At 40.8% G+C, this 19003-nt stretch overlaps 1 protein-coding gene across 9 annotated transcripts; it reads right to left on the bottom strand.

Moving 5' to 3' along the window:
- Nucleotides 1-419: 419 nt before the first annotated feature.
- On the bottom strand, nucleotides 420-17802 carry pou2f1b (POU class 2 homeobox 1b). 9 transcript variants are annotated; one of them, XM_053328393.1, is made up of 15 exons: nucleotides 17757-17802; nucleotides 10520-10585; nucleotides 9687-9778; nucleotides 7483-7662; nucleotides 6795-6860; nucleotides 6342-6462; nucleotides 6121-6224; nucleotides 5759-5914; nucleotides 4771-4912; nucleotides 4486-4631; nucleotides 3919-4107; nucleotides 3640-3754; nucleotides 3208-3532; nucleotides 3006-3094; nucleotides 420-2156 (listed from the first exon to the last, which is right to left on the bottom strand). In XM_053328393.1, the coding sequence occupies exons 1-15, from the start codon at nucleotides 17800-17802 to the stop codon at nucleotides 1879-1881; spliced, it is 2115 nt and encodes a 704-aa protein (XP_053184368.1). In that variant the 3' UTR covers nucleotides 420-1878. The 9 variants fall into 9 exon arrangements, with proteins under 9 accessions (XP_053184368.1, XP_053184369.1, XP_053184366.1 ...); XM_053328394.1 differs by having other exon boundaries at nucleotides 3919-4104; XM_053328391.1 differs by having other exon boundaries at nucleotides 4486-4641; nucleotides 4772-4912.
- Between the last annotated feature and the right edge of the window lie 1201 nt (nucleotides 17803-19003).

Genomic DNA, 19003 nt, shown 5'->3' with positions numbered 1-19003 from the left:
AACCACTTTGGTTCAAGCTGTTGTTTTATGGCTGAATATTAGTATAAAACCAAAAAACAGACCTTTTCCGTTATGCTTCAGAAATGTTCAAAACTGCTACCAAAATGTCCAAAACAGATTACAAAAAGGAAAACAAGCCATCAAACGGCTCACAGAAAACCAGGATCAGGCGTCAGGGTGAGGCCCCAGTGATAAAAACCAAATCATAAAGAGTGAAAGGAAACCAATTTCTCAAGCTCCAACCAAGCCAATCCCTCTGTTTTTGGTCAGTTGTGCCGCCAATTAAAAGTTCAGCTATGACACTCTTGGTCAAAAAAAAAAACAAAAAAAAAAACAACAACAAACAAACAAACAAACAAAACAAAAAAACAGGTCATCTTTGGAAAATGATCATCAAAATATTGCATTTCTATATTCTGTTGACAATGAAGAGAGATTCTGCACTCATAAATATATTGACTAGACTAAGCTACACTGACTACACACAGCAATTATTTTAACAAATATTTTTGGTATATCTTAAAGTACGTAAGCCAGTCAAATGACTGCAGATAAAAATAAAAAAAAGACAGAATTTCATTCCTCCCTAAACAGGCAGACTGCAGCTCATCAATCCAGTTTTTTGGTACAGATACTGTGCACAAGTAGATACGACGGTACTACTATCAAAAATAAAAACACAATACAATAAACCCCATTTAGCCAATGCCACCACATATTTGGTACAACGACCATGCCCCCTGACAAGTCCTCCTCAAAACAGACTGGTCAGCCACAGAGCCTTGTGGGTCATGCAGTTACTGAACTCTCAGCATCTGCCTGAGCTGTAGACAACACATGCAGACTTCTACTTCCTACCTTTGAATCCAAAACATAATGTACATTTATTCCAATGGATCACCATCCAAAACAAATCCTCAATCCAACACAGGACTGCATGTCTGCAGCACTTTTTAAAGCTCTCAGTTACATTTTCAGTCATTTCCTATCAGTGTCTATAATCCGCACCAACACCTTCATATTACAAAAGCTTGGTAGCTACTGCGTCACCAAGGCAAAATGTAAAACTCAGTGTTTCCAGAAAGAGAGACTCAGAGAGACACACCTGGTCTCTCTGACCCTTAAAGCAATGATAACCTTTGTATCGGCCACTTATTACTTGTTTTTAAAGCCTTATAACCACGATTAAAAATTGATAGTTAAATCTTAACTTATTAGACTTACAAAGTTCTGAAAATGTCAAAAAATACAGACAGTAAAAGATAAATGAAAAAAAAAAGTCTCTAAAATATAACTTTGATATGATTTACATCAAGGCCTGTCCAAAAACTCAAAAGAGATAATTGAAGATGGGGTGACACACAAATCCCCATTAGTGATGATGAATATTGTGAAATTAGTAGTAAAATCAGTTAAGTTTGAATGTTTAAAGAGAAAAATCCTAAAGTTTTTGGTTAGAAGTATTTCAGAGAAAATTCTGAGCTGGAAATAGGAAGGACATATGTACAAAATGTGAACAGCTTGATGGTACCGAGGATATTTTCTTCCTGGACACTTGTCAAGGTTCATGAGGAGCGGCAGGCCAACAACAGTGTCCATCTGGCTACTGTTTGTGGAAAAAACATCCAAGAACAATAACGAGAAAGAGGGGAAACAAACTACAAAACAAAAAGTCAACCCCAACCTCATCTGAGGTCATATTCTTTTTGGTGGCAGCAAAAGGATTAAATAATGATAGATACAATGGAAAGAACATGGGGTGGTTAGTGAAGCGCGGCGCCTATATCAAACGACCTCCCCTATTCCCTACATGGTGTAGTGAGAGTAGTGCACGACATGAGGGATAGGGCATTAAATCTGGATGCAGCCTAACTGGCTTCACTGAGCCTTGGAGGCAGTGGTAATGGTCGAGGCTTGCACAGGCACAGCAGCCGTGGTGGCTTGATGAGCATCAGCAGTGAGCTGCAGCCCCCCCGACCCGGCCGACACCAGGCTGACGGGGTTGCTGGTGAGCAGCGATAGGTTCTGGAGGTTCTGGGGGTTCAGGAAGAGCGGCGTGGTCACCAGGTTGGGTGTGTTACCAGCAGAGGTGTTGGCAAACAGCAGGTTACCACCATCCAGAGAGGTGATGGGGATTGTCCCACCCGATGCCAGAGCTGTGGAGAACAATCAAACAATCAAATTTCAATTCAACAAATGTGTAAACTACACAAAGGCTCACAGAATCAATGTCACTGCAGGACATTTCTTTCTGCAGGATTTGTTTTTCCATCATTAAAATGTATTGCAGCTCAGCAGGATTTTTTATATTCATAGATGTAATTTTCTCTCAGTGGCATTACCCTCATGGATGTGGCCCTCAAGATGCAAATGAATAGTGGCCTCATTACATTTTTGTCTTCATTATACAAAATCTTAGGATAATTATTTCTCCTGATAACCCTATGATGAATTTTCATTTTCTTTGTATGTGAAATATTTCCATATGCCTTTTGTTCATTCATATACTCTTGAATTTATTTCACCGTTTCATTTAGTGATTCATTAATTAGTCTGTTTCCTAATGAGTGAGGTTTGGTCCTCCATAACAGAGGTCCCCAACACTCTGTGCTGTGGGCTACTACAGGGCCTCGAGGATGTTATATGATTTGACTCAAAAAGCAGGGTGACAGAAAATATCCTTCATGCCCAGATATGCTGATTTTTAATGAAAGTAGGTGTGAGAAGTAACCAGTCCATCACTACCAAATTTCAACTTTAAATCAGCAGTACACAACATCTGTGTGAAAACAAAACGTGGATGTTGCTGAGAGGTCTATCTGTATATTTTTAAAATTAGTAAACTTAGATATTTTATGCTTCCTCTGTCTTTTCTGTTTTTTCTTTACCATTCTGCAACAAATTTGTCTATAAAAACAATCTGCAGTTCAAACAGGTTGAGAGGTTCTGCTACAAGATTACAAGATATTTGTACACTAAGTTGTTAATGTGACATCTGTACCCACCTTGTATGGTGGCCAGGGTGCTGTTGCTCATCAGGGCAGGACTCAGCGCGCTGCCAAGGCCACCAGGAGCCAGACTGAGCAGGGCCCCACTGAACACAGACAAGATTGTATTGATCAGTAGAGGACAAGTGTACAATTCAGTGAAATCCACAGAAGTAATAACTGGAGGACCTGGACCTGTTTGAACATGTCCAATACTAACCCTGGGGTGAACTGGGAGGAGGCCATCAGTCCTGGGTTGAGCCCTGCGGCAGCAGCCATAGCAGCAATGCTGGTGGGTAACTGGGCACCCTGCAGTGCTGCAGACAGCCCTGAAGCCACCATCACCTGACCTGTCCCTAAAGAGGTGGCTATGGATGTTGGGGCCTGGGTGACGATGGTGTGCGCATGAATGCCAGCTTTACTCTCCGCGGTCGTAGACTGAATACTCGTTGGTGACGGGCTTAATGATGGAGAACTGGCTACTGTGGTAACCATAGGTGCAGTGGATATGACAGATGCAGTGTTTGTGGCTCCAACTGTCGTCCCTTTGGAGAAAGGTGGGTCATCGGGATTAATTTAACAAAACATAAGTTGACATTAATTTTCAAAAATTCAAACACTTTCTTAAAAACAAATCCAGTGAAGCACACACCTGTGAAAGACAAACTGGAGACGCTGGTGCTGGTGAGAGGCATCACTGGATTTACAGTCAGAGTGGTGGGTGTGTTAATAGTTGGACTGCTCACAAGGCTCGCTGTGCTGGCCACCTGGCAACAGAATAGGAGGAAGGATTGAATGAGATACTGTGTTTTAGAGAGTCATTTTGCTATAGCAACAAGCACAAATATAATAAACCATTTGTCACAGCAGCTTTGCCCACTGAACCAATTATATGAGCTTAATGTATAAATATCCACATGTCAAGCCTCACCAAAGGACTACTGGGTGTAAAGATGGTTTTGATGGGGTTGTTGCATCCTCCGCTGTTGCCACTACTCGGGGGGTTAATCCTCTTCTCTTTCTGCCGGCGATTGCAGAACCAGACCCGAATCACCTCCTTCTCCATGTTGAGCTGGTCAGCGATCATGGTGATCTCCTCAGAGGTAGGTTTTTGGTTCTGCTTGAAGAGGGCAAAGGAGCCAGAGATGCCCTGTCAGCACTAAGGAGACTACTTCTATCACTATGACCACAGCTTGTCTTTTTTCTGCCAGATAACATTTATTAAAAGGTTTAACGGATATAAACCATAACTTCACATGCCTACAAACTACAGCTTGGGTTCCCTGACAATAATAACAAAAACCCTAACCCTTTTGCATAATCCACTTATCCACATAATCCACTTCACTGTCCATCTGTGTGGTTTTTATGTTTCAAACTTCCTTTCTTATTTAAAATCTTGAAAATGAACCAACATATTGCCGGTTTTACCTGGCACAGTATGCAACAACAATCGACAGCTAACCTCTAATGTTTGCTCATTGTTAACTGTTCTCACCTCAAGAAAGCTCTTTTCTAAGGCCACTCGGATGTTGGTCTCAATACTGGTCCTCTTCTTTCGTCTGCGGTTGATCCCCTCTATGCCCATGCCCGGGGAGCCGAGGGCACTGGGGCTGGACAGGCCCTGGTCAGATGTCAGGTTCTCTGCACAAACAGCATCGACACAAAGAAAGGGGAGGGAGGTAAAGACAAGGTACTGTAAAGATAGACAGGCCATGCCCATGCTGCTACCCTGATGGCAATCACTTCAATAGCACTCGATTAGGCTGGTTCAGGGACAAACCTGCATCATTGAGCCACTTTTCCAGCAATGGCTTGAGTTTACACATGTTCTTAAAGCTCAGATTCAAGGCCTCAAAGCGAGAGATGGTAGTTTGGCTGAAGTCGTTTCCGTACAGCTTCCCCATGGCCAGGCCAACGTCGCCCTGGTGAGAAGGAGGGAAACCAAGAGAAAGAATGAAGAGACAGAGAAATATGAATGTAAGCACCAGCATCACAAGCACTTTCACTCTGGTTCTCTATAGAGAAGTGCAGCAGGAAAAGACTCACCAATAATATGCTGTTAATGATTTCTATATGTGATACAGACCTGTTGAGTGAGTCGATCACAAGTGGACAGCTCTAAATACAGGTGTGAATGCACCCAAGACGCATTGAGGACCCATTCAGATCCGATCACACAGACCACATTCTATTAGCAGTTTTATATGGAATATATGTCCTGGGCCACATCAAAGGGCCACCTACTTAACTGACGTCCTCTGTGTAAGTAGAAGTATATATTCATGCATGCACCAACGGTGTCATATACATAGAGTGTAAGAAGTTAGAAGTACATCTGGAAACATAGCTATGCAGTGTGTGTACAGTTGAGGCTATTTGTCAGTGAATAAATGCTACAACTCCAAAAAGACCCAGCTCCTGCATCTAGCTTGCCGCCTGCTGAAAACCTGAGCAGACTCACTTAAAGTGGACTGACCTATAAGATGGACCAGCTTTTCTCATTTTAATGATAATCTAACAGAAAAGTCTGGCTGCTGAGTCTCTCAAGTTTTGCTTTCTTTATATGCATAAAGAGAGGGGAAGTGAGATCTGATCACACATGGTCACTCAAGATGCATGTGGAGAAAAATTCTAATGCCAGATGTGCACTGTCAACTACGTACTTAGAGTTGTCCACTTGTGATCAGATCATCCAAGACGCATGTTGATGTCAGGTGTGTAAAGGGCCACACACACACACAGAGACACACACACACACACACACTCACCTGCGTGAAGCCCAGTTTGATCCGCCTCTGTTTGAAGGTCTTGGCAAACTGCTCCAGCTCCTCCAGATCACTAGGCTCCTCCAGAGTGGGGGTATCCAACCGTTTGGGTGGTGTCTGAATAGGTGTGGCTGCTGTTGTGCGGGTTGGGGTTGCAGGCTGCAGAATACAAAATGTGATTATAATTAAGTTTAAGAGTCTGCAAAGGAAAATGAAAATGCAATTATGTAAGAGATTAAAATGTGGTTAAAAAATGCACAAAGTAAAATCAAGAAAACAACTTTTATAGTCTAATACCTGGTTTACAGTTAAAGAAATTTAAGCGTTTTAATAGTTTATAAAGAGATGCTTGCATCATTACCAACCTGAGTTGTGAGGTTGATGCTTGGTTGACTCGGCAGGAGGTTCGGTTGGCTTAGGTTGGTTGGTTGAGGTAGTTGAGTTAGAAGACTCGGGGATTGTAATATGCCTACAGAGTGAAAGATAAGGGATGATTAAAAAAAGTTTCTATCACAAAACCAATACTTGGTATGCAAATATTTTCTTAAGTGTGCAAATCAAACACTGTGACCCCTGAAGTGCTTACCTGCTTGGGTGTGCGGTGTCTGTGAGATGATGAACTGAGTGGTCGGCATTGGTGTGGCGATCGGGTGGCCGGGCTGCAGAAGGACAAACTGAGGCAGGCTAAGATTCTGCTGCTGTAGCTGCTGCAAGACAAGTAAAATTACCTCTAGTCATGTTGAAAACACAGATATTTACACCATAAAGCAGACTAAATTACATCACTGCAGCATTGTGGCTATGCACTCTCATCACCCAAAGCACCATCACAACCAATTTTGTCACAATTGGTAGACATACGCAAATGCTATGTTTCCTGTCAGCCTATATTATGAACTGCAATACTTTCTGTCAGATAACTTACAGGGGACAGCATTTGAGCTAATAAATTTAATATTATATACTTTAAGAAATGAATAACAGGACAGAGAAGTCATGTTGAATTTGTATTTAGTTATTTGTAGTAACAGTTCAATACCATCAATGTCTTTAAGTAGAAACCAAGTGTCAGGCAGTCTTCTGATATGGAAGTCAAGCAATTCTCCTGGATAAAGGTTTTATAACAAACAGTGGTATTTAGACACATATCAATCTTACATAAACCAGCTGTAGTATGACTAGTATGCATGTCTACAACTTATTTTTGCATCAATCAACATTATATTTGTAGTAGTCATTTACTTCCATATTATTACCATATCATTACCATTCAATGATCAACTGCCTCATTTTGCCTTTTGAACAACCAGTCAGAAATATAACAAGAAAGTAAGAAAATACAAACAGAGATCAGAGTCTCTGCAGATAAATATACTGCCAACCACTTCTAGTGGGTCACAAGTGATGACTGAGAGGGATTATTTTGTAAGAGTCTCAACATTTCTTTACGAAAATCCTGCATAATATACCTATAATATAAGCTATAGTACATTTATGAATGTAGTTTTTAATTCTTTATTTTCAAATTCACTCAACACAGTAACTAACCAAAGTCTGGATGTCTCCTAGAGTGCAAATAATTTCCACAGTAATGAATATTCTGATTTCAAAGCCTTATTAGATGAATTTAAAGCCAGGGCTGCAAGTTTACATACATGAAGTTTTGTTAAAATATTGTCTTTATGAGTTACAGAAAAAATGGCTGATGTGTGATTGTGTGATCTTACAGAAGCAATCTGGATTGGCTGTGACAGGGGTAGCTGGGTGATGGGTGTGGCTGCGGAGGCTGAGATACTGGCCCCAGTGGTGCTGTTCTGCTGGTTAGCTGAATGTTGCACGGCTGCAGCCAGGAGCTGAGCTTGTGCCTGCTGGATCAACAGCTGCTGATGCGCTGGGGTCAGGGTCAACTGAACATGGGAGGTTATAGAGAGGCAGAGGGGAAAGAGAGAGACATAAGTGAGTAGGATTCAGACAATTCAATTTTAAGTGTCATTGGATGAGTTAGTGTTGTCATGATAACTCAGTTTAGGTTTTCGACACATGTGAAAAGTTTTTCAATAACCATTATAGTACCACAGCAACATTTTACAATTAACATAATGTAACTGTATAATATAATAATAGCCTTGGCATGTTGGTGTAAAATCTGTGTTTATTAAGCACTTTAAGAAAGACACTTCTTCTGTCTCCAGCTTTATGAACAACAGGGGGACCGCAGTGTTTGATCCTGTTGCCAACAGCTATTAAGCTTTTTTATGATGCCAATATTAGACAGTTAGTACAACAGTCTTTACACACCCTTACAGGTGATGGTGAAGTGGATTTACCATCCTACATAACATATGAATGCATTAGGTCACAGTGCCATTGAATTTTTCACACAGGTATCGAATTAATATTAAAACTTTGACTATTATGACAACACTAATATTAGCCCAGACAGGCAAATGATGAGAAGACTCATGCAGCTGAGCCAGGCACAAGTACAAATGAGCATGTTGATGTCATGTTCAAACTCAAACCCACATGCACATAAACATCTACTCCCGCACAGCACAAAAGCGGCCGCATTCAACCCGACCGATCATTGCAACTACAGGATGACCTGAGCTGTAAATGTGAAAACATGGATATGAGATGTGGCCAAAGTGAAGTGGCTGGCCCGATCAGGAGTGGACAGGCCGAGGTTATGTCCAAACATTTCTGTTATGGAGGAATTTGAACATAGCCGACCAACCAGAAGGATGAACAGGCAAACAGGCAGAGGAGACACCAGCCTTAGCCACAGAATCAGGGCAAGCAATCATTTCATCACCCACTTTGTCAGCCAGGGTTAAATGTCTTAAGGTGTCACCTCAGATACGTGGCTACGACCTGGTTTTAACTCAAAGCAGAGAGGCATGAGGCCACTTACTCCAGCAATCTGTCCCCCGGCCAACATTAACTGGGTTTGAGGCAATACACTCTGCTGGACGGAGGTCGGAAGAGCACTCGAGTCTTCCGGCTTAGACTAGTGGAGGTGAAGCAAAGACGGGGCTTAGAGGAAACCTTCCTAGAGGCATAACTTAGAATTGTTGACCACATAAGCTAATCAATAATTAGATATCAACATTGTTATCATAAAAATGAGAGTCTCTTACCTGGAAGCATTTTGAACAAATATTTTATTCAGACAAAAAAAACTAACTGTTTAAAAAATGTTTTTTTTTTTTAAGCATAAAACTGAAAATACAATGAATCATTAAATCTTTGTGCTACCTGAGCAGTTTTCCTGAAAATGAGCCTTCAGTCTTTGGGCAGGGAGAGGATTTGAATTAAAAAGGAAGTGAAAAAGTGGGTATTTAAAATGTGCCGCAGCCTTCAGAGACATGGCAAGTGAAGGGAAGGGAGGGGAGAGCTGAGATGCTAATTAAAATAACTGTTATGCAGTGCATGTAAATTCTGCATAGATTTGCATATTCTCGGCCATCTGTTTCCGAGCAACCGCAGAGCAGCTAATTAGCATACAGGGTTGATTAATCTGCCTTGTTGCCAGGCGACACCAGAAGAGCCTGGCTCATTTAAATTAACTCTTTCTGCATGTGCATGTATGAGTGGGGATGGCCATTCCTCTGTTCAAACTTCAACCTTATTTCATTGTAAAATTAACTGTGTCATATTATTATTGTCTATAATATTGTGACATTTTAACATTATTTAGGTGGAGGCTTCAAATAAGCCCACTGGGTTTTCTGCCTCTCCCTGCAATGTACATCATTCTTTATAATTTTTTTGTATTTTTTATTTAATTGTGCAAAAAGGAAATTTAAAGTGTCACTAAATCTAAGAATGATCTCTATTAAATATCTGCTCCTTCCACAAAAACAGGAACACAAAGTTGCTGAGAGATAATGTGTGAGCTTGTGTGGTGGCGGTGTGCCTCACGTGTTACCTGTTGGAGGAGGGCTTGTGCATGTGCATTAGTGATTGCACTTGTGGTTGGCACCGTCTGCCTCTGAAAGTCCAATCCATTGATTTGGATTCCTACGGACAGAAATATAATACATGAGACATGTTGTCAGAGCAGTTCAAAGATGTTTTTAGCGTGGTTTAACAGGCAACATAATCTACGCTGTTGTTGGTTTAACAGACAAAAAATGAGGAACACAATACTAGAAGCCCACAGTGACCCTGCAGAAGAATACTGAAAGAAAACAAACAGCACAGTTTTCAGGTGAAATGAAGACTGGGTATAAGGCAAAACACATTTTTAAAATGACAGCATATGTAACAGTAATAAGTGATCCAGATCCATCACACAGCTGCAGGAATGCAGGCTGACCAATCATCAGAATTAAATATTAACACTACAGGCTTATATGGAAATTGGAGGCATACAGTGACATTATTTACTTAATTCTTCATTACACAATATAACATTGTGCAGTAAATCTACAACGTTAACTTTAAATTTTCATCATCATTTTCATCATAAAAATCACTGAAGCAGGAAATTAGTGTGATGTTCAATAGGCACAAGTGAGGTAAACACTTCATTTGACAAATAACTGTTCACAAGGATTTTAGAAAGCTGCCATCTGTATTTCTTTCTTCAAGAAATCAGTCATTACGATAAAAAAGTAGGAGGCAGATTTGCAAAAATTTAAATTTTTGGCTAAGAATGTGAAACCTGTTGAATGAGAGAGTAAAACTCAACAGCGTGATTTTAATCCGGTAAAGAAGGGGAGGGGGGGTGGGGGGTGGGAGAAGCTGTAGGTCACTCACCGGTGTTCCCGTCACCACTTTCCATTGCACATTTAGTAGTTTCTGACTGATTATTCACTTTAGCATCTGGAAGAGCCAGACAGAGACACATAATGAGACTGCCAGTTGAAACATAACAGCTCTTTCTCAATTATTTAAGGAGCTCTCTCACTTTCATCAACTGCATATATCCCATAACTGCAGGATTTCTCTGCTGTAACATTTCAATCACACTGACGATTCAAAAGCAGCAAACTACAAACTTAACCACCGACAACGCTTTTCACAGTCAAGGGCAACAAGAGAGAGCGACATACTGTTAATAACTGATGTCCCGGTAATATGAAAAATCAAAGTGTGACAGCTTGGCGTGTCCCGTTTCGCATAAGGACAGCAAGCAACAACAAAACCCAGCTGAGCTCCATCACGACCTCATAAAAAAACTCACCCGCTTTTGCTCCACCCGTGTTTTCCAGCATGGTTGCAGAGCCTATCAAGGAAAACGGCCTCTGCCGGGCAAACCCACCGACAGGGTGTCCGGCACTCAGTTCCTCCTCCCACTCCCCCCCCTCCCGCCTCTCTCTCTTCACTCTCCACTGGTCAACGAGCAGAGTTCAATACAACTAGAGGTACACACAGACACAGTGGCACTGTCCGCTGCACGGTTCACTGAACAACACCAGGATACACACACAGGGAAAGCCAGCAGGGTTTAGGCAAACAGCTCTCCTTCCCTCAGTCTGTACTCTTTCTCTTTTCTTTTCTTATAGCTCAGCCCCTTTCTCTTTTACAGTGTGCTCGCTCTCCCTCTTTCCTTGTCTCTCTCTCTCTCTCTCTTTCTCCTGTGCCAAGATTGTCAGTACTTCTGAAAAAGTTCACCCTCTCCCTCTCTTGCTGGAATGAAACAAACGACAAGTGCAGCTGGCAGCCTCCTCCAACCCTGCCCCCCCCCACTCTATAATGAAGCATAATCAGTATTCAGCTGATTAAAGCCGTATGCAAATCTGCCCCTGCCTCGTTAGCAATGCAAGGCTTTGAAGTCCTGCGAGCGACGCATTTCACACAAGGCTCTGAAAGCTTTCTGCATAATTTAAACCCCTATAAATATTTATCAGCTCATTAGCATATTAATTGGATGGCTTTTGGAGGACGATAAAAAAAAAACAGGGGAATAAGGACGACACAGAGAGGGGAAAAAAGTGCTCAAATCAGCACTGGGTACAGCAGAGGGAGGGGAGGCAGCAGCACAAGACCAATTATTGTGCGAGTGCACGGCTAAAAAGTAATTAGCTAAGAGCAGGTAAAAGGCTGAAGATATCCCAGAATGCAGTGTGAGGCCTGTCGGCGGTGGTCTGGGCATGTTAGCAAGGCGGACCGCATTAATAAAAATAAAATTTAAAAAAAGTCCAAGACTGCTTGTTCGGAGAATCTCCAGGAGTCATGGAGACTGGGCCAAACTGCTAAAAAGAGAAGAAGGGGGGTGTCTGGGTTATTAGTGGGAGGGGGATTCGCTCAATCGGAAATAAATAACTCCACATTAATCCACCACAAGCCTGTCATTACTGCGAGACCCCCTGTGGCTAAAGCATTCCACAGTGAGTGACTACAGAGAGTGGGTGGCGGGCTGTTGCTGTCTATGTTTATGAAGTGTTAGGGGATTAGCATATTTAGATTAGCTTTACATTCCATTAGTATTTCATTTTGGAGCCCTTTTAAATTCATTTCCACCAGGCTCCGAGAGTTAATACGGAGGGGAAATGGCTCCCACCGTGGAGGGGCACAGGTGTCCACTGAGTCAGAGCGACTGGACTGGAATGTCTAAAGGGAAGAAGGGCTTCACCAACTAACTCCACCACAACTTTTTTCCAGTTTAAGTTCTGATCAACTTCTTCACTTGTTCCGCTGCCTGAAGAAAGAAAGGCCTTTCCACACTTGTTGACCAAATCAAACAATGCCAAGAGGGCACGGTGTCGTTAACACAGTGACCACTGAAAAACAAACAGACACAGTGGTGTGAGGATATACGGGCCTTCAGTCAGCAAGCAATGTTGGCAGCTATTTGTAAACAGCATAGTGATTTTATGACAGACAACCACAGACTAAACCAGTAGTTCCCCCATCCTCTTTTTTTTTTTTTTAATGATGTAACACAAAAATAGTTCAACTGCGCTTTCATCGACAGTAATGCTCGGGATAAGAATGTTTTTATTTGAACTGATTATAAACTGGATATCATGTAAACAATCTTAACTACATAAAAGGGATATTGTTACAATATTTTTAATACAAGACATAAATATCTGAAGATGCCAGTTAGACTCTGTGGTTTGCTTAGAAACCCACATTAACCAGTTTTATTACTTTCAACTTCTCTGCTCGACAGCTCAAAAATAATCTTTTGTGGCTGATCAAGGTTGGTTGTTTACTAATAATCATCACAACAAATACACTAAAAATGAGGCTGAAAACAATTTGTAATCTATTATTTGTGTGTTTATTTTCCTCCTAAACACATATTTGTGTGTACTTTTTTTTTTTTTTTTTAAATAAATCATAATTTCTCCTGGCTCCTATCTGTTATGTTTTATATACTTTTAATTATTTAAGTATTAAAATGGGTGATATACATAAACTTTCTGTGCCCATTAAACACATCTCTCCACCGGTGATCCCTGCAGACAACACTGTTTAGTTTGACTGCTGCCTCTTGTTTACCAAGGTGGCGTCTGCAGCGGGGTATACAGATGCCACACTGGTGCAAAAAATCTGAAAGAGAGAACCGTTCAAGCAACGTGTGTATGAGGGGGTCAAGAGACGTAGCCTGCCCCTCTGACCTCTTCCAAAAAGCACATCATACGACCAAATGAGAAAACAAAGGCAGTTATCAGCAGCGTACTTCCAACACATGGATAGTTAGTTGGTTGGGTGGTTTTGCAGAACAATGCATGGTAAGATTACCCTGCATGGAGAATTTTAAATAGTTATCTCATTACCGGCGTTATACGGAGAAGGTTGGCTGAATAGCGGGAAGCTGTTAATGTGAGGGCAGAGATTCGACATGAGACGCAGCAAAACTTAATTAGCAAATCCACATTCTCCTCGACTCCTTATATACATCTACATCTGAACACACAGAATACGTCTAGACAACTTTTACAAATCCGGACGAGTCTGAGCAGGTCCGAGAGTGCCGAGCAGATGTTGAAACTGTCAGGATGTAGCCTATAGTCACAACGGATCGTTTTTCAGTTGGAGGGAAATTAATAACCAAACAACATAAGGAAATTTAAAAATAGCTTTTAATACTGGTTGTCAAGTGTTTTGAATCCGGTCTCCAGCAAAAAAAAACACAACAACAGGGAGAAGAAAACAGCAACATTATACTGAGCCCACAAACAAACACACAATCCAGGATGAAGGGTAATTTGATAAACAGTGATGGGGCTAACACCACTGTGAGCTACAGTAGGATCTCCTGGGCAGTCATTAGCCCACTGTCTACAGGCTAAGTGGAAAATTTAATCTAACAAAATGTAATTGAAGTTTCCAGGGCCTGGCGAGGAGGAATATGTAACTCCTTCCAATCAGCTCACACAGACATCCATAACCTCACCAAAAGTGTTGCAAACTTACAAAGAAAGTCACTACCAGGCTGCCACGCTGATATTTGCATTAGCTGCTGTTTATTCATATAGCATGCATTTCACTTACTTGCAATATCGAAAATATGCACTTTTTTTTATTTTTTAGGTTTTGTCCAAATTCTCTTATCTTTTTAAAAGTTGGCACATTATTGCAACTGTTGAACAATATGTTTTTTAATAGACTGAATATTTTCTCCCTAACTTGCTCTGGCTTTTAAAATGATTCCAACTGGTTTGTCGTAGTATTTTAACCTTCCCTTAAAATAATGCTATTAATAATGGCAGACACATGAGAGTCATCAGGGACACCGTGGGGATTGCTGCTTAGTAATGCAACAACCTGTAGGATCGTCCACATTGCTACTCTGCAGCAGTGTCCAAAATGACTCCCTCATTCCCTTTAAAAACACACACTGAATAGTTTACTCAGCAGTAAATTGAGATTTTGGACACTCACAAATCATCACCACCACCTTTTTGCGTGTGCATGAGCTGCTGCACAGACACACAACAGTAATTTTCACATCCTTTAAATGTGGCACATTAAATTGTAGGATTGTGAGCAGAGAGTGGTGCACAGACCATACTTTACTTTTCTACCATTGTGTCATTTTTGGAGGAACTTTACACAGACCAAGTTTACACACTCACAAATATACATATGCATTAATTACAAAGTGATTTTGGCCTGTGTCTCCATTTCCTGATGTGCCTCCATTTTGTAGATTAATTCCTGACTCTACATGGCACACTATCTCAGATCCTTTCTTGTACCCATGGGTATTTCCCAAAACATACTTGTACTTCTTCCAAATACTGAGGATGAGGGGTTCAAGATAATATGGGTGAGCTGTACTGTATACTTACAGTATTGAGACATGTTGACGCATTAAACATACAGATAACAGTTCAAAAATATGTTGCAATACTGTGAGGACATACTGTTCTAAATATAAATCCTCATAATGTGACACAAAAGAAAGAAAACCTTTTGCATATCGACTTTTTTTTAAATCCAAATGTCTGCTTTACCTTGTTATATTCAGAATAAGGAAGTGTTGCGTTGCATTGTTTAGTCATGAGTGACTCACTTCACTGCAGATCACCAAAAAACAAGCACTTATCTGTTTTGAACACACCACATTGCTCTTATTAGTTATGATTTTCTTCCTCCACTGTGAAAAAAAGCTTGTCTGACTGGAGCCTTCATGGAGGCCTTCTCAGTACTTTGAGATGGCATGTCTTGAATTTATTACTGCGAATGATGCATTATTCATAACAGCTGTGTTTACATCGATGAATATTCATGATGGAAGTACAAGGCTGGAATGAGGGAGGAACTGTAAAACTGATTAAATGAGAAAAGTAGCCTAAGTGTGAGGATGCAAGATTTATTTTCTCATCTGTTCTTTATGTAGAACAGCTTAATAAGTCAATTATATATTTATTTTTTTTAAGTGAGTGGGGCTATTTCCAGACCGTGGATATAATTTCATGCAATGCTAACAAACAGAAAACTTAAAAATTTACTCAAATTAGACAACATCTTTTCAATATTGATGAGACCTAAAATACTTAATTGGCTTAAAATAAAGGCAAGCATTTAGTATGATGTTGCCATATCACTAAATGACCTGTAATGTGATACTATTATTGTTGAGGGTAATAGTTCAACTGTGGTTCTCACTTCTCTACCAAAATAGGTGGAGTATGAGTTTTTGCATATTTAAATGACAAATAATACTATCTATATCACCCCAATACATGAAGCGGAATTTCATCATCGAAACAAGTCAAGCACAGAAGCACAAAAAACAGCAGCTGCATTCGATAACCTGTTTTGACTTGCAAAGATAGACATGTCTTCCTTAGCATTTACCCCAACAACTGCATACACCTCTCCACTGAACCCAGAGAGGCCAATATATTATACATTTATGAAACTGGTTGCACATCTCCTATTTTCCTTGCTTTGCCTTTCTTTCTTTCTTTTTTTTTTTAAACACACATCTATTGCATCTCTGTCCATCCTGGAGGAGGGATCCCCGTTCTTTTGCTCCCCCTGAGGCTTCTCCCATTTATTTATTTTCCTGTTTAAGTTTTTTAAAGGTTTTTTTTTTTTTTTTTTAAATCTAGGGTCTAGGAACAGGAGATTTTGTTAACCTGTACAGACAGTGAAGACCCCTGAGGCAAATTTCTGATTTGTGACATTGGGCAATACAGATCAAATTAGCTTGAACCCTAAAGTTAAAAAAAAGTAGATATTCCTGTACAACATTAAAAAAAAAACATCCTCTGCAGTGTTACTACAGCAGCCTGCAAACGGGTTCCTAAATGGCAAACCTAATCACATGGAGTTTTAAAAAAAAAAAAAAAAGTGCCATCAAGCTGTGTCTTGCCTGGTCATGAAACCGACAGAGTGAATAGTAAGACTGCCCTGCCTGTTATTATTGTGGCCTTCCGGAAGTGGGCCTCACCACCCCTCCCTGTGCCCGGGGAGGGAGGGGGATATACAGGTACAATCTTTGTATTCAGCACAGGCTGAGTCGGGCAGAAACTACTGCAACAACCAAGGGCATGAAGATGAAAAGTTATACAAATAAATTAATTATTCTAATGAGATGGAGGAATAGCGCAGAACCAACCCAGAAAAGACGACTCCCACTTGGAGTAACAGAAGTGAAACAACTTCAATCAAACTGTGTTCAACTGCATAAACATAAGCTGACTTGCAGAAAACAAAGTTAGCCTCCAAGCGACTGGACCAAGTTAGAGGAGGTAGCCAGCTCGCCACTCCGAGCACAACAGTTTTAATCAAAGTAACTAAACTCATGTTATGAAACCCTCTCCGCTCATTATCGCCACAAACTGTTGAGTTGCGGTAATTGTGCGGCACCAGAGGAGCTCCAGGAACACGCTGCACCCCGCACTCCGGCTGAGGCAGGCCCGCATGAATAACACAACAGGCTGCTGTGGTGGCTCCGCTGTGGCCGAGCACAAAAGGCTGAAGAGGGGTAAAAAAAAGAAAAACGCTCTTCTGTGAAAAACACACGTCGAGCCGAGCTGACACTGTAGTTAACAAAACACGCGTTTGCAGCATTTCGGGTTGTTTCTCCCCCACAAGTAGCACCAGAAAGGGAAAACAAGCCTCTGCCCGGCTCGCTCAAATGAATATGCAAACCTCTTTCAAAAGCCGCTGTGTGCATCAACACAAAGCCAAGGCGGTGCTAGCAGGCGAGCTAACGGTGCTAGCATCCTCATTCCCATCAAACTGCGTTACTGAGATATCTAAATATGTCACATATCAACCAGAGTCACGTCGGCGATTACTAATAAAATATGCTAAACCGTATTTGTCGAACGAGGTATGAATATGTAGCGGCGTACGGCCGTGTAATCACACAAAGGGGGGAGGCATGTTTCCATGTAATTCACCGTCGCACTGCTCGTTTCCTCCTCTGTCAAATTACAGTTGGCTCGCTGTGTGAGCTGAAACAGGGCTGAATATCATCCTAACCTGTCCGTCCATCCGCCTGTTGTCTGCATTCCGCTTATCATAAATTGTAACACCGTTTGAATATGAGTATGAATATGTAAAATGCTGTAATCATTACCTGGTCCTGAACTCTCATCTTGACTCGCTGCTCCTCCGTCCGCCATTTTGAATATTTAACCCGAAATCCCAGCCCTGAGCCTACCACACTGCTGCCACACACACTAACACACACACAAAATAACACACACACACAGGTTTGTGTTCCTATCCTCATGAGGACCCTCGCTGGCATAAAGCCTTCACTGGACCCTCACCATAACCTTGACCATCACAACTATAACCCAACTCGTTTTTACTAAAAATCTAAATTAAACTACTATCTAGCTATATCTCCTCAATATGCATCTAAATCCACCTTTAATATTAAAAACATGTTTTATGCTCACAATTCGCAATTATTAACTTATTTGTATTTTGACTAAACAAAATCAAACTTACATAGTAAAGTTAAATCATTTGGATTAAAATAATAGATCAATAAATGGTAACTCGATATGCACATTCAGAGCTCATTCACGACTCTGTCTGGCTGATTGGTTGTATATTGACTGAATTGGCTCTTATTTATTCACTGAGAAATACTGCCAGCTCCCTTCAGGCCAGGGAGAGGAGTTAACGTCTGTCCAAAAAGTTATAAAGATATGTCACTAACTTCTTTTTATAAATGAAGTCGGTAAAGAGGTCTGAAAGGTCATTCAATTATTTTTTTAAATGATTAATTATGGATTATTAAACTTAACTAACGTCACTGAGTTAGCAACACTGATGTCCCCAGAATACAGAAATGTCCACATAACACAGAAATGTCCTCACAGCAAAATAGAAATGTCCTCGCTACATTGGTTTTCAACTGAATTGGCTCTCAGAAAGATAGAGAGACAAACACACACACACACACACACACACACACACACACACACACACACACACACACACACACACACACAAAAGGCAGGCACGAGCACAGTGACGCGCAAAGTCACTTAGACCTGTGCAGAGCGGAGAGTTAGGTGTTTGCAGAGCTGTGGTTTATTTACATACTTAAATAATAATCGGGATTTTTCTTAGAGTTCTAAATTTGGACCAAAAAGGATAGAGACAGATCCAAAAACTTGACTTTTTTATTTGATTCTATTTATTACTCCGTGTTCTTATCTGTTACCTTTTTTTCTGCACTGCTGTAACATGCAGATGTTCCCCTCTGTACATCAATAAAGTATTATATTATATTATATTATATTATATCAACATTTTAACATTCATCCTAAAAACACCAATTTCAGACAAATTGTAAAATGTAATGGT

This window comes from Scomber japonicus, chromosome 11 (genome assembly GCF_027409825.1).
Source record: "Scomber japonicus isolate fScoJap1 chromosome 11, fScoJap1.pri, whole genome shotgun sequence".
Lineage (NCBI taxonomy): Eukaryota > Metazoa > Chordata > Actinopteri > Scombriformes > Scombridae > Scomber > Scomber japonicus.
Note: the sequence above shows the minus strand (reverse complement) of the source record. Positions and strands in the feature narration are given on the sequence as shown.